At 38.8% G+C, this 14,694-nt stretch overlaps 2 protein-coding genes across 2 annotated transcripts; one reads left to right on the top strand and one right to left on the bottom strand.

The window, feature by feature from the left end:
• Window positions 1-502: 502 nt before the first annotated feature.
• Window positions 503-2,646, top strand: HRG_09549 (KRI1-like family domain-containing protein; the record flags this gene model as incomplete). Its single annotated transcript, XM_044868020.1, has 2 exons — window positions 503-704; window positions 758-2,646. 2 exons carry the CDS (start codon window positions 503-505, stop codon window positions 2,644-2,646), a joined length of 2,091 nt encoding a protein of 696 aa, XP_044716601.1.
• Window positions 2,647-3,325: 679 nt separating this feature from the next.
• On the bottom strand, window positions 3,326-3,664 carry HRG_09548 (uncharacterized protein; the record flags this gene model as incomplete). Its single annotated transcript, XM_044868019.1, has 1 exon — window positions 3,326-3,664. The coding sequence occupies one exon, from the start codon at window positions 3,662-3,664 to the stop codon at window positions 3,326-3,328; it is 339 nt and encodes a 112-aa protein (XP_044716600.1).
• Between the last annotated feature and the right edge of the window lie 11,030 nt (window positions 3,665-14,694).

Genomic DNA, 14,694 nt, shown 5'->3' with positions numbered 1-14,694 from the left:
CGCGCTGATAAAAGGGTCGAGGCCCAGGCAGAGAGCTCAGGGGTAGGGATTTCGGCGATGGCCTTGCTGCGGTCTCGCTGGCTGGCTGGTAACGACGCTCGCGGATGGCAAGGCTGGCTTGAGTAAGAAGTCACCTTTGAGACGCGGAGGAGAGGCGCAACGATGACGAGGTTCTCAACGCCTGCAACCTCAAGTAGAGTCTACTTCGAGTCCAAGGCTTACTACAGGCACTGCTCTACGGGCTCGGCGCTAGCGGGTCTCCCATTTGAGGCGCGTAGCCTGTAACTGATCCACGAAATGGCAAGTACTGGGTACTCCAGACTGCGCCCCCGCCAGCCACGCCAACGGCGAAAAGTTGCGCCTTGGCCGACGATCCCTCCGCAGTAACAGGCGGCAGAAAAAAACACACCGCCAAAAATTCTCGAGAAGCAAGTCTCGAGCACCGTCTTCTTCGCCACCAGGTGTTTGCCAGATCGAAGCCTCTGACGTCCAGGCCAGAATTATGGCTCCGAGTGCTCTCAAATCACGCCCCGCCTCCGAATCAGGAGCTGCAGGGTCGAAGCATCCCAAGCTTACTCTCCTGGAGGACAGCGACTCCGACTCGGATGGCGGGGCACAGATTGAAGAAGCGGGCGGCTTCAAGGTGAATGAAGAGTACGCTCGGCGATTCGAACACAACAAGAAGCGCGAGGAGCAGCACAGACGTAAGTTTCACAAGTCTCATCTGCCTGACTACTATCCTCTGACGGCCGCAAAGTGGAAGAAAAGTACAAGAAAGACCCACGCCGTGCCGCCAAAGACGGCGCCGACAGCGATGGCGACGAGTCGTCTTCATCAAACGAAACCGAGGACGAGGAGGGCTTCTTGGCGACCGAAGACTTGGACGCCCAGATCTCCGCTACTCTGCACGCGATTCGAAACAAGGACCCCCGGGTCTACGATAAGAACGTCACATTTGTCAAGCTACCCGACGAAGAGGCTCTGGCCGCAGGAAAGGAGAAGAAGGAGAAGCCCGTGTACCTGCGCGACTACCAAAGAGAAAAAATCCTGCGCGGCGACGTCGGTGCTTCTGACGACGAGGAAGACTCCCCACGGACGTACGCGGAGGAGCAAGATGCCTTGAGGAAATCAATCGTGTCCGAAATCCATGCCACACATGGAGAAGAGGACGAGAGCTCCGACGACGATGGCTTCATGAAGAAAAAGGAGTCGGCAAAAGCCAATTCCAACGGGGTCCATCCCTCGAGGGCCACGACGCTGAAGATGTCTGAACTGGACGTCGCCAACGCCAACAAGAACCCAGAGACCTTCTTGTCTAATTTCTTGGCTTCGCGGGCCTGGATTCCCGAGGAGGGCGGTAAATGGAAGGCATTCGAGTCAGACGACGATGACGACAACGACATGGCCGATGAATGGGAGCAGGCATACAACATGCGGTTCGAAGATCCCGCCAAGAGCAACGAGGTTCTGAAATCCTACGCCCGAGACTTTGCGGCCGCACGATCCGTGAGGCGTGAAGAGAAGACCGGCAGAAAGCGTCAACGTGAACTCGAACGCGAAAAGAAGGAGGAGGGGAAACGGCAGAGGCGCGAGGAAAAGGCCAGGCTCCGAAAGCTGAAGCTCGAGGAGACCGGGGAGAAGCTGCGCATGGTCAAGCAGGCTGCCGGCGCGGTAGGAAAGCAACTCCGGGAGGAGGAGTGGATGCAGTTTCTCGACGACGCCTGGGACAACGACAAGTGGGAGGAGGAGATGAAGAGGCGGTTCGGCGACGACTACTACGCCATGGAGGACAGAGCGGCCAAGTCGGATGACGAGGCCGAATCCGGCGCGAGCAGGAAGAAGAAGGGCCCCAAGAAGCCCAAGTGGGACGACGACATTGACATCAAAGACATTATCCCCGACTTTGAGGACGACGAGGCCAGGCCGCCGATAGCCCTCAGCGACGACGACAACGCGGGCGAGCACGCGGAAGGGGACGATGACAGCGGAGACGACCAAGACCGTCCGCCCAAGAAGCGCAAGACGACAGACCACAAGCGCGCCCGGCTCGAGACGCAGCAGGCAGCCCGCCGGGAGCGCAGCCGGCTCGAGGCGCTCGTCGACTCCAAGCTCGAGCTCACCAACCACGAGCTGCTGAGCAAGGCGTCGGCGTCGGCGTCGTCGGCGGCCCCGGCGGCCACGGCGTTCCGGTACCGCGAGACGTCGCCGCAATCGTTTGGCCTGACGGCGCGCGACATCTTGCTGGCGCCGTCGGACCAGGCGCTCAACGACTTTGCCGGCCTCAAGAAGCTCGCGTCGTTCCGCGACGAGCAGAAGAAGCGGCGCGACCGCAAGCGCCTCGGCAAAAAGGCCCGGCTCCGCGAGTGGCGCCGCGGCACGTTTGGCCGCGAGTTTGAGGCCGCCGGCCCGACGTACGGCTTTGAGCGCGTGGCCGCCGACGCCGACGACGCGGGCGCCGAGATGTCGCAGCAGCGCGACGGCGGCGGCGACGGCGGCGCTAGCAGGAGCAAGGGCACCGCCAAGGAGTCGAAGAGGGGGGACGCAGGCCAAGGGCAGGGCAACGTCGTGGGCGATGTCGGCGGCGCGCGCAAGAAGAAGAGAAAGCGGTCCAAGGGCAAGGGCGGTGTGGCGGCTGAGGATGCTTAGCCGTCGCCTACCTCCCTACTCCAAGGTACTGTTGAGGAAATTGAGCAGCGCCCATGGCACGGCGCTCAGGGGCGACTTTTCCTAACCCCGCGTCCTCTCGGTTTGCCCAGTCTCAGTACTCGTCGCATACATATAGTTTTGACCAGGCAGACATACATATAACTTTGATCAGGCAGAGATTAGACCAAGCAGAGAATTGTACGCACACATCTGTCCCTATCGCCCATCCATCGGGCTCGTCTATATACACGCCCTGCCCCCAAGATGGCACAAACACCATGTACACGGTCTCAACTTTTGCGCAGTCCCCAAATTCGCCCCCGTTCCAGATATCAAGATCAATGTTTCTCCCTGGGTATTGTCTTCTCAAATTCCATCCTTGGCTCGTAAAAATGCACCCAACGTCCTTATTTCTGTACACGCGCTGAACTCGGCGATGTGGTAAACAAGATGCCCCTCAACTCTGCTTTTTAACTCGACTCTAAATCTCGCTCGATGCGCGGCGCAAACAAATTTACTCCAAAAAAAGGGGGAAAGGGGGGAGTCAAAATGAAGGAAGCGAGAGGAGATGGCGGCATGGCGCTCTCCTCTCCTGTTCCCACTCATCCCCCTTGTCTACTTGCCGGTCCACGGCCAGGTCAGTCAACCACTGCCCGAGGATCCGAGGACACGACGTCGCCTATAGAGTGTACTGGAGGGCATCCAGCTGGTTGGGCGTGATGCCGAACATGTTGATGAAGGGATCGACGGCGTTTCCCCCCATGCCCATGCTCTGGTTCGCGTCGGGACCATTCATGGTGAGCGGAACGAACCAGCCCGAGGCGTCCTGCCCCCCGAAGCCGCTCATCGCGCCCGGCGTAAGTGGGTGTTGGCCTGCGTGGTGATTGCACCCGTCTGCCAGGCCGCCGCTGTCGGGCGAGTCCACAGAGAATGCGCTATAGGAGAGCTGCCGACTAAGGGGCGGGGCGAAGCCGTTGGCCAACCGGTGCTGCTGCTGCGGCATGTCCATCGGCAGCATGTCGGCGGAGAAGAAGGGATGCTGGCTAGATGGCGGCGGCTGTTGCTGCTGTTGCTGTTGCTGTGTGAAGTGGTGCACTGTGGCGGCGCTTATGGGCGACATGGACGAGATAATTATAAGTAAATAAAAGATCCTTTTAGGACTAGATTTAGGCTACTATATAGCCCTAAGACTAAGGAATTTAGTAATACCTTAAGTATATTAAGAAGTATCTTAGATCTATTAATATTTATATTTAAAGGAGGTTAGTCGTGCTAGTATTCTTAAGAGGTCTTAGCTAGTATTCTAAGCTAGCTCTATTTCTTCGATTCCCGATTATATAATAACTAGTAACCCGTTTAATATATAATAATATATAAAATAACGAGCGATTCTTACTCTATAATATAGGGTTTTATCTATAATTAATATATAACTTATTAGCTTATATAATTAAGAGAGTATATAATAGCTGCTTTATTTATAGTAGGAATACCGTTCCTTATATTTAAAGGAAGCTATATTTATTAGCTTTATAGATAAAGACCTACTTATAGCTAAGGACCTAATTTCCTCTTACCTTTTCCTTAAGGACCTCTTTAAAAGACCCTATCTCTTTATATAAGGCTAGGTAGTCTTTCTAGGCCTAGAAAAACTAGTCTTTAAAGAGGTGTTTTTCTAGCTGCTTTTAGTTTACTAGTAGGTCTAAGAGGTTTCTTTTATATACCTTCCTTACTAATAGCTATAGCTTAAAGGGCCGGCCTACTATAAATACTTTATAGGAACTATCTTCTATAAGTATTAAATAAAAGTTAGAAAAACAATTAAAATATAGGAGAGGTTAGTCTTTTTTTATATTAAGCCTTATACCTTCCTTTGCTTCTTAAAGTAAGGATAAAAAGGTAGCTAAGTAATCCTTAAAGAAAGGTGCCTTTCCTACCCCCTTAGCGGTTAAGATAGGAAGACTAACTAAAAAAGCTACTTTAAAATCTTCTTCTTATTCTATAAGAGGAGGTATAGGAAGGTAAGCGTATTTTAGCTCTACCGCTTTCCTATAGTCTTCTTCTTTATTTAGATTATTTAATCTAATAGCTTCCTCTTCTTATTCTTCTTTAAAGATAGCGTTATCGTTAACTACTTTAACGTTTATTTCTTCTTTTATTTCCTTATCTAGGACCTCTTTTTAAGACTATTAAGAAGGGGAGATTTAAATCTTTTAAATTAGCTAACGTTATAAAGGTAAGAGGGGCTATTAATCCCTCTTTTTATTAAAGAAGCTAGATTCGTCGAAAATTATATCCTTAGTTAAAATAACTTTTTATAAAAGAGGAATCTAGATCTAAAGGATATTTATAGAATTATAACTAATAAGGTAACTAATAAAGGCTCTAAGATTAAGCTTTCTTTTCTTCTTTCTTTTTAGCTATATATCGGTAGTTATAGCGTATACCTTATAGCTATAAGTATAAAGGTAAGCTAGAGAGGCCCTCTTATTTATAAAGAGCTTAAAAGGGGATTTTTAGTCTATTCCTTAGTTTAGTTCCCTAGGGTCCTTAAGGTCCCTAGGGGTCCGGTTCTAAAGGTAATAAGCGGTCTTAACTACTTCCTTCTAAAGGTTATAGGGAAGCTTTATAATAAGTCTCATTATATAGGCCCTTTTTATTATAGCACCCCTTAATCTTTCTACCTCTCTATTTTAGGCCTAGGTATTTAGTACTAATAAGAAGGGTAAAATGCCCCTTTTTCGAAGCTAATTTAAGATATCCTATATAAATAGCTCTCCGTTAAACCGTATCTTCTTTACCTTATAGCTAAAGTAGGATTTTATTATATAGATAGGACTATTTATAATTTAGTCTTCTTTAATAAGTAGGACCCTCTTAAGCCCCCTCTTTCTCTTAGGGTAATAGAATTTATAGAGGGAGCTACCTTCTTTTCCGAGCTAACCTCTATATAGTAAAGAGCTTTTTCTACTACCTTAGGCGACTATAAGAGTTACTAAAAGTAGTACCTTTATAAGATAAAGCTTCTAACTACTATATATATATCGATAACGGAATCCGTTAGTACTATAAAGCTAATCTCTCTTTAAGAAAAAGAGACTCTTAAGTAGTAGCTTTTAAAGCTTAAGGCCTTAATAGCCTCCTTAAGGGGCTATATAACTAACTATATTAAAAAGACTTATACGGCCTACCTAAGAGCCTTTTCTACTAGGAACCTACTAGCTTTATCGTAGCTAGCTAAGTAAGAAGAAATCCTTAAGGAAGCTAACTAATATATCCTTATAAAAGCTCTTTCTAGCTAATAACTATACGATATATCTCTATAAATATAGCTTATTAATAATAATTACTTAACTATTTTTTAAGAGGCTAGCTAAGAACTAAATAAAGAAGCTACTAAAGTATAATAATAAGTAGTCTTATTCCTTTATAGCTAGTAATTAACCTAGATAGCTCGACCTATAGCTACTATAGCCCTTATTAATATAGCCCCCGCTATTATAGCTATTACTCCTTTAGCTCCTCCTCTTTTAAGAGCCTTAACCTTATCTTTAACGGCTGCCCTAGTCCTAGCCCTAGCTCCGCTTACTACTCTAGGCCCGGTCCCGTTAGTTAAACCGGCCTAACTAGTCCCCTAATAGACCTTTTAGTCCGTTAGTCGAAAAATTAAGGAACTAGTCGAAATCGAACCTTATTAATATTAATAATAAGGTATAAAAAGGGGGGGTTTTTAAGTAGACCTTTTAAAAAAGGACGAGGATTCCTTAAAGAGATAACGTATAAGGAGGAATCGACCTACCTACTAAGTATATAAAAAGCCTTATTAGCTAAAAGACTACTAATAGGCCTTTAAGGAAAACCGACTTAAAGAGATTAACCCTTTAAAGAGGCTATAAGAAATAGTATAATAGTCTCTTAAGGAGGACCCCTTATTATAAAAAAAGATAGATAAGATTTAGATTACTAGGAAATAGTAACTAACGCCGCTATTATAAATTCGAGGAAATTTCGTTAGTATAGTAAATCTAGTATTCGTCTTCCTTATAAATTAGTAAGACTAACCGTTAGAACCCTGCGACTATCCCCTATAAAAATCAGCTATCCTTAACTTTAGTACTTCCCTCGATATCTATAATATACTCTTATAATTCCGGTCCTTTAAAAAGGTATAAAGAGAATATCTTATTACTAGGGAATTAACTATATAGATAGAGGTATATAAAAAGGTAAATTTTATAATAAAATTACTTAATAGGTTTATATAAATTCTTCGATAAAAAAGGGTAGCTTTTTACCCTTAATTTTTAACGAGCTTAATTTCCTTCCGCTTTCTTTAAAAGGAAGGAATCTTTTAGGATACGACGTCTAAGCCTATAAGGCTAGTCTAGGAGAATTAGACTATTAGGATTATTAAGGAAAAATTCGGTTAATTTATTCTTAAATTCCGACCTATCCTTAAGAAGGAATTACTTAAGAAGTTAGCTTTCCTTACTAAGAGGAATAGATTTACTATAAAGGACCCTTTTTTAATAGCTTAAGGAGACGGTCTTTTTTAGTATATATAACTTAGTTACCTAGGCCCCTTAGTATTATATAAGCTAGGATAATAATAGGGCGTATAAATAAGGGGCCTAAATACTATCGAATATAAATACTATAGCTAAGGAAAGACTAAGAAACGAATTTCTAGATAAACCCCTTTATAGCCGGACTAGCTATATAAGGAAGTTTAGGTTAACTAGACTAACGTTTCTAGGGATTAAGAAAGCTTTATTAAGGTAATATTTTTTATAGATACTTTTTTAAGGATAGTTTTCCTTTATTTCTTATAGACCTACCTAAGTAAGTATAACTAGTCTACCTTTTAAGACTTTATTAACTAAATAAAATTCTACTTTAGCTATAAGGTAAAGAAGATATAGTCTAATAGAGAGCTATTTATATCCTAAATTAGCTTTAAAAAAGGGGCATTTTACCTATCCTATTAGCACTAAATACCTAGGCTTAAAATAAAGGGGTAGAAAGATTAAGGGGTGCTATAATAAAAAGGGCCTAGATAATAAGACTTACTATAAGGCTTCTATATAACCTTTAAAGGGAAGTTATTAAGACCGCCTATTACTATTAAAACTAGACCCTAAGGGACCCTAGGGGCCTAAGGGACTATAGGGACTTAGAGACCCTTATTAAGACTTAAGAAGTAAACTAGAAATTACCCCTTAAGCTCTTTATAAAGAAGAGGGCCTAACTAGCCTACCTTTATACCTATAGCTATAAGGTATATACTATAACTATTAATATATAGCTAAAAAGAAAGAAGAAAAGAAAGCTTAATCTTAGAGCCTTTATTAGTTACCTCGTTAGTTATAATTCTATAATTATCTTTTAGATCTAGATTCCTCTATTATAGAAGGTTATTTTAACTAGGGATATAATTTTCGATAAATCTACCTTCTTTAATAGAAAGAGGGATTAATAGCCCTTCTTACTCTTATAACGTTATTTAATTTAAAAGATCTAAATTCCCCCTTCTTAATAGTCTTAAGAAGAGGCCTTAGATAAGGAAATAAAAAAAGAAACTAATATTAAAGTAGTCGAGGATAACGCTAACTTTAAAGAAAAAGAGGAAGCTACTAGATTAAATAATATAAATAAAGAAGGAGACTATAGGAAAGCGGTAGAGCTAGAATACGCTTACCTTCCTACGCCTCCTCTTATAGAATAAAAAGAAGATCTAAAAGTAGCTTTTTTAGTTAGTCTTCCTATCTCGACCTTTAAAGGGGTAGGAAAGGCACCTCTCTTAAAAGATTACCTAGCTGCTTTTTTATTCCTACTTTAAGACGTAAAGGAAGGTATAGGGCCTAATACTAAAGAAGACTAACCTCTCTTTTATTTAAATCGTTTTTTAGACTTCTATCTAACGCTAATAAAAGACGGTTCTTATAAAGCATTTATAGTAAGCCGGCTTTTTAAGCTACTATTAGTAAGGAAGGTATATAAAAGAGACCTTATAGACCTACTAGTATACTAATAGCAGCTAGAAAAACACCTCTTTAAAGACTAGTTTTTCTAGGCCTAGAAAGACTACCTAGCCTTATATAAGGAGATAAGGTCTTATAAAGAGGTCCTTAAGTAAAAGGTAAGAGGAAAATAGGTCCTTAGCTATAAGTAGGTCTTTATTTATAAGACTAACAAATATAGCTTCCTTTAAAAGTATAAAGCCTAGCTAGTTATTTATAGGAACTAGTAAGAAAAAGGGGATCTTCTTACTAAGGTAACTACCTTAGTAAGGATATCTTTTTAGACCCTTATAGCTATAGTAGTAGAATTCGACCTTAAGCTCGATTAGATAGATATAGTTAACGCCTTCGTTATCTACCTACTTAAGGAAGAAGAAGTTATCTATAAATACTTTCTACTAAGCTTTTAATAGCTAGGAAAGGTTCTATAGCTTAGGAAATCTCTATATAGACTATAAAGATTACCCCTTCTATAGTAATAGTATTTAATAGGTTCCCTTAAAGCCCTAGGCTTTAAGAAAGTCTATTAAGAACTATATATAATATAGAAGGGTAAAATTATAGTCTTCTTTTATATTAACGATATTATCTAGGCCTACTTAAAAGAGGAAGAAGTAAATACTAAGGAGGCTATAAAAGACCTATAATAAAAGTATAAGATAACTAAGCTATAGGAGCTAAAGTAGTTCCTAGGGATATAAATCCTTTAAAATAGGTCTTAATAGACTATCTAACTTACTTAGGACGCTTATATTAATAAGGTCGCTTATAAATTCCTCCTTAATTCCCTCGATAAGAAGCTTCCCTCTATACCTATATTAAATAAAGAGCTTTTACTTAATCTATCCTTTTAAGCTAGGGAGTAAGTAAAATACTAATATTAATAGAAGGTAAGCTCCTTGCTTTTTTTAGCTATTTCTACTAAACCGGATATCTTTTTTATAGTCTCCTAGCTAGCTAGGTATAATTAGAATCCTAGCCCTAGGCATTAAGAAGTAGTAAATAGAGCTATCCTTTATCTTTATTTAACGAGATTATATAGTCTATACTTAAGAGGGTAGGAAAGAAAGAAATTAGCTACCGAAATCTTCCTTTATTTAAGCGATTCGTCCTTTACGGATAATTCCTTAGATAAAAAGAGCTTATAAGGGTATATTATATCCCTTTTTAAAGGAATTATTACTTAGAGAGCTTTAAAGTAAACTACTATTATAACTTTAAGTATAGAGGTAGAGCTACTAGCTCTTTTAAAAGCGTTAAAAGAAGCGATTTTCCTTAGCCGGCTATTAATATCTCTATAACTATAAATTCCGACCTTATTAGCTATAAAATATAATAATATATAGACTATATAAATTCTTATAAAAAATAGTAAGTTATTAACCTAGCTATAATATATTAATATTTACTAGTATTAGTTATATTAAGAGGTCTAAAAGGGACTAATATCTATTTATTAGGTTCTAACTATATTAATAAAAGCTAACGGTCTTATAAAGCCCTTAATAAAGTAGAAGCTAGCTATCTTTTTATAGTAAATTAAGCTAGAAGACGTTTTAGAAAAGCTATCCTTAGAGGCCCGCCTTAAGAGTCTTTAAGAGGAGTTAATAGTACGTATAAAAAGGTAATATCTATAGCTAAAGAAAAATAAGAGGTTTTTCCCTTTAAAGGGCCCCCTATTTAATTAAGTCTTTCCCTTTTAAGAAGGCGCCCTTTCTTATAGGACTTTCCCCTCTTTAGGCCCCTATTTCTTAAGTAGGTCTAAAAGAGCCTAGGGACCTAAAAGGGCCCTTACTTTCCTTAAGTAAAGGGAGAAGTATAGAGCTAAGAACCTCTTCTATACGCTTACTAGCTTGAAGCTATATTAACTATACCCTTAAAGGGCAGGCTATAGCTAAGGGGGTATATCGTAAAGTATAGCTTAATTTTATAGTTCTTAGAGATATCCCTTATTATAAGGGACTAAGGTAGCTAAAAACACTTAGTATAAAAGAAGGAAGAAGGAGCTAAAAAGAGGTATAGAAAGATAGGTAGGAGTATAAGGGGAAGTATAAGTAGCTAGAGATAAGACGGATATACTAGTAACGGCTTAAAAAGAGGGAAAAAAACTAGTAAAAAGCTTAGTAGTCGAAAGGATATTAATAGTCTCTTTAACTAAGATCTTTTTTATTAATTAAGATACTAAATAGGTATAAAATAGGGCGTTAGATAGAGGAAAGAAGGATAATTAAGGTAATATAATAATTACTCTATTACTATAATTACTGCCCCCGTAAGATTTAAATATCTCCGCCCTACCTATCCGGCCCCTTACTTTTACTTTTACCTTTATATATTTTATATATATTTCTTATATCTCTTTTTACGAGAATTAATATCCTCTTAAATACTAAGCTTTTTACTAGTTTTTTCCCTTTCTTTTTAGCTGTTACTAGTTAATCCGTTTTATCTTTTACTACCTTTATAGGAAGCTATCGCTACTTTTACTTCCCCTCTTACCCTTACCCTCCTCTTTATACCTCCTTTTAGCTCCTTCCTTAAAACCTATTTTTTAGCTTCCTAGGTCCCTCGTACTAAGGGATATCTCTAAGAACTATAAAATTAAGCTATACTTTATAATAACTATATATAATTAAACCTATTATATAGACTAGCTATTATACCTTATTATATATATTAAATATAAACTAGCTATTAGTCTTATAAGTTAAATTAAGAGTAGTAATAACTATTTATATTCTTTTTTACTTACTTAGGATCTAATAGGTTTTCTATCCTTTATATATATTATAATAAGTATAAGACCTTACTTAGGGCTTTAACCGAGTTATATCTTAACCTTATAATTATATAATAGTATTATAGCGTATTAGTAGTATTTCCTAGTATACTCCCGAGCTAAGTATAGGTATGTCTTTATAATATCCTTACTATAATCTTATAGTAACTTCTTAGGGAAATATTAATATAATCCCTAACAAGCTATTATTACTTAGGAAATTATAGTATATTCCCTATATAATATATCTATAGGAAATATCTATAAATTATTTATATAATCCGCTTAGTTATAATTTCTAGGATTTCTAGGTAATTTCCTAGAGTTTACTTAGTAGCTTCTAGGTTCTTTCTTTTACTAAGACCCTTAAAGAGTTAAGGGTAACTTCCTAAAAGGAAGTAGATATTATTATAAGTACTTAGATTATTAATTATAAGGTATCTTATAATAAGTAAAGCTAATTATTAATCTAATAAATAAGTATAGTTTTAAGAGCTTACTCTTAAAACGTATTAAGTATAGTAAGGTAAGGATTAAGAGAGTATTATTAACTTAATATTAATAATATTAAAGTTAGTAGATAAAGTAATAATATATACTTTATATCTAACTAATTATAGCTTAATCTATAAAGCTATTTAAATAACTTTTATTATTTTAATACTTAAGAGGAGTATAAAGCTAAGACTCTTATTAAAGAACGCCCTTTAGAATATTATATAAGCCTAGGTAAAAGATAATCTATAACTATTAACTTAGGCTATCGACGTTTAAACTAAGATAGATTAACTAATATAAGTTATCTTAAGGGCTATCTATAAACTAACCCTTTAGGTATAGCCGTTACTATTTATAAAACGTTAGTAAACTAAGGATCTTATATAACTTTAGCGGATATATACGTTTTAGTAAAACTAAGTAAGGATATAATAGCGAGAAAGCTAAGCGCGACTAGACCTTAAATAGTATATTAAAGAAGTAGTAAAGGAGTTTTATAATACTATTCGATATTAAAGGAAAGTATATTAAGATAACTTTCCTTTTAATAATACTAATATTTAATAGGCAACTAAATATCTTAAAGCTAATAAGAGTATTATTCTCGTAAAGAGAGATATAAGAAGTGCATAAAAATGCATAAAGGTAAAATTAAATATAAGGGGTCGGATAGGTAAGGTAGAGAGATTTAATTCTTACGGGAGCAGTAATTATAGTAAGGGAGTAATTATTATATTGCCTTAATTATCCTTCTTTCCTCTATCTAACGCCCTTCTTTATACCTATCTAGCATCTTAATTAATAAAGAAGATCCTACTTAAAGAAGCTATTAATATCCTTTCGACTACCGAGCTATTTACCGGTTTTTCCCCTCCTTTCTAGCCGTTACCGGTATATCCGTCTTATCTCTCGCTACCTCTATAGGAAGCTATCGCTACTTCTACTTCCCCTCTTACCCCTACCCTCCTCTCTATACCTCCTTTTAGCTCCTTCCTTAAAATCTATTTTTTAGCTTCCTAGGTCCCTCGTACTAAGGGATATCTCTAAGAACTACGAAATTAGGCTACGCTTTACGATATACCCCTTAGCTATAGCCTGCCCTTATATAAAGGGTAAAGCTAAATACCTAGGCCGGTAAGCGTATAGAGGAGGTCTTAGTCTATACTTATCCCTTACTTAAGAAATCCGGGTTTTAGCCCTAGGCTCTTTTAGACTTACTTTAGGAAAAGGGGCCTTAAGGAGGAAATTAAGTCCTATAAGAAAGGGGGGCTTCTCTAAGAATAAGTCCCTAAAAAGGGGGCCTTTAAAAAGAATAAGTCCTAATTAAGCTAGGGGCCCTCCTTTAAGATAAGTCCTAATTCCTCTCTTCGGCTATAGATATCTCCTTCCTCCTACGTGCTATTAGCTCCTCTTATAGACTCTTAAAGCGGGCTTTTAAGGATAGCTTCTCTTAAACGTCTTCTAGCTTAATTTACTATAAAAAGACAGCTAGCTTCTACTTAGGTAAGGGCTTCGTAAGACCGTTGGCTTTTATTAATACCGTTAGAACCTAACGGACGGAAATAAGTCCCCTTTAGACCTCTTAGTATAACTAATACTAGTAAATATCGATATACCGTAGCTAGGTCAATAACTTATTATTTTCCGTAAGAATTTATATAGTCTATATATTATCGTATTCTATAGCTAACGGGGTCGGAATTTAGAGTTATAGAGATATTAGTAGCCGGCTAAGGAAAATCGCTTCTTTTAACGCTTCTAAGAGAGCTAGTAGCTCTGCCTCTATACTAGAAGTCGTAACGGTAGCTTACTTCGAAGCTCTCTAAGCAATAGTTCCTCTAAAAAGGGATATAATATACGCTTATAAGCTCTTTCTATCTAAGGAATTATTTATAAAGGACGAATCGCTCGAATAAAGGAAGATTTCTATAGCTTATTTCTTCCCTTCTAGCCCTCCTAGGCGTAGACTATATAATCTCGTTAAATAGAGATAAAGGATAGCTCTATCTACTACTTCTTAATGCCTAGGGCTAGGATTCTAGTTATGCCTAACTAGCTAGGAGACTATAAAGAGATATCCGGTCTAGTAGAAATAGCTAAAAAAAGCAAGGAGCCTACCTTCTATTAATATTAGAGTTTCTCTTACTCCCTAGCTTAAAAAGATAGATTAAGTAAAAGCTCTTCGTCTAATATAGGTATAGGGGGAAGCTTCTTATCGAGGGAATTAAGGAGGAATTTATAAGCGACCTTATCGATATAGGCGTCTTAGGTAAGCTAGATAGTCTATTAGGACTTATTCCGAAGGATTTATATCCCTAGGAACTACTTTAGCTCCCTTAGCTTAGTTATCTTATACTTTTATTATAGGCCTCGTATAGCCTCCTTAGTAGTAGCCTCTTCCTCTTTTAGGTACGCTTAAATAATATCGTCGACGTAGAAGAAGACTATAATTTTACCCTTCTATATTATATACGGTTCCTAAGGGACTTTCGTAAAGCCTAGGGCTTCGAGGGAACCTATTAAATGCTATTGCTAAAGAAGGCGTGATCTTTATAGTCTATATAAAGCTTTCCTAAGCCGTAGAACCTTTCCTAGTTATTAGAAACTAGGAGGAAGTCGTATATAGATAACTTCTTCTTCCTTAAGAAGGTAGTTAATAAAGGCGTTAACTATATCTATCTAATCGAGCTCGAGGTTAAACTCTACTACTATAGCTATAAGGGTCCGAAAAGACATCCCTACTAGGGTAGT

The sequence above is a fragment of the Hirsutella rhossiliensis genome (assembly GCF_020360975.1).
Source record: "Hirsutella rhossiliensis strain HR02 chromosome Unknown scaffold00013, whole genome shotgun sequence".
Taxonomy (NCBI): Eukaryota; Fungi; Ascomycota; class Sordariomycetes; order Hypocreales; family Ophiocordycipitaceae; genus Hirsutella; species Hirsutella rhossiliensis.
Note: the sequence above shows the minus strand (reverse complement) of the source record. Positions and strands in the feature narration are given on the sequence as shown.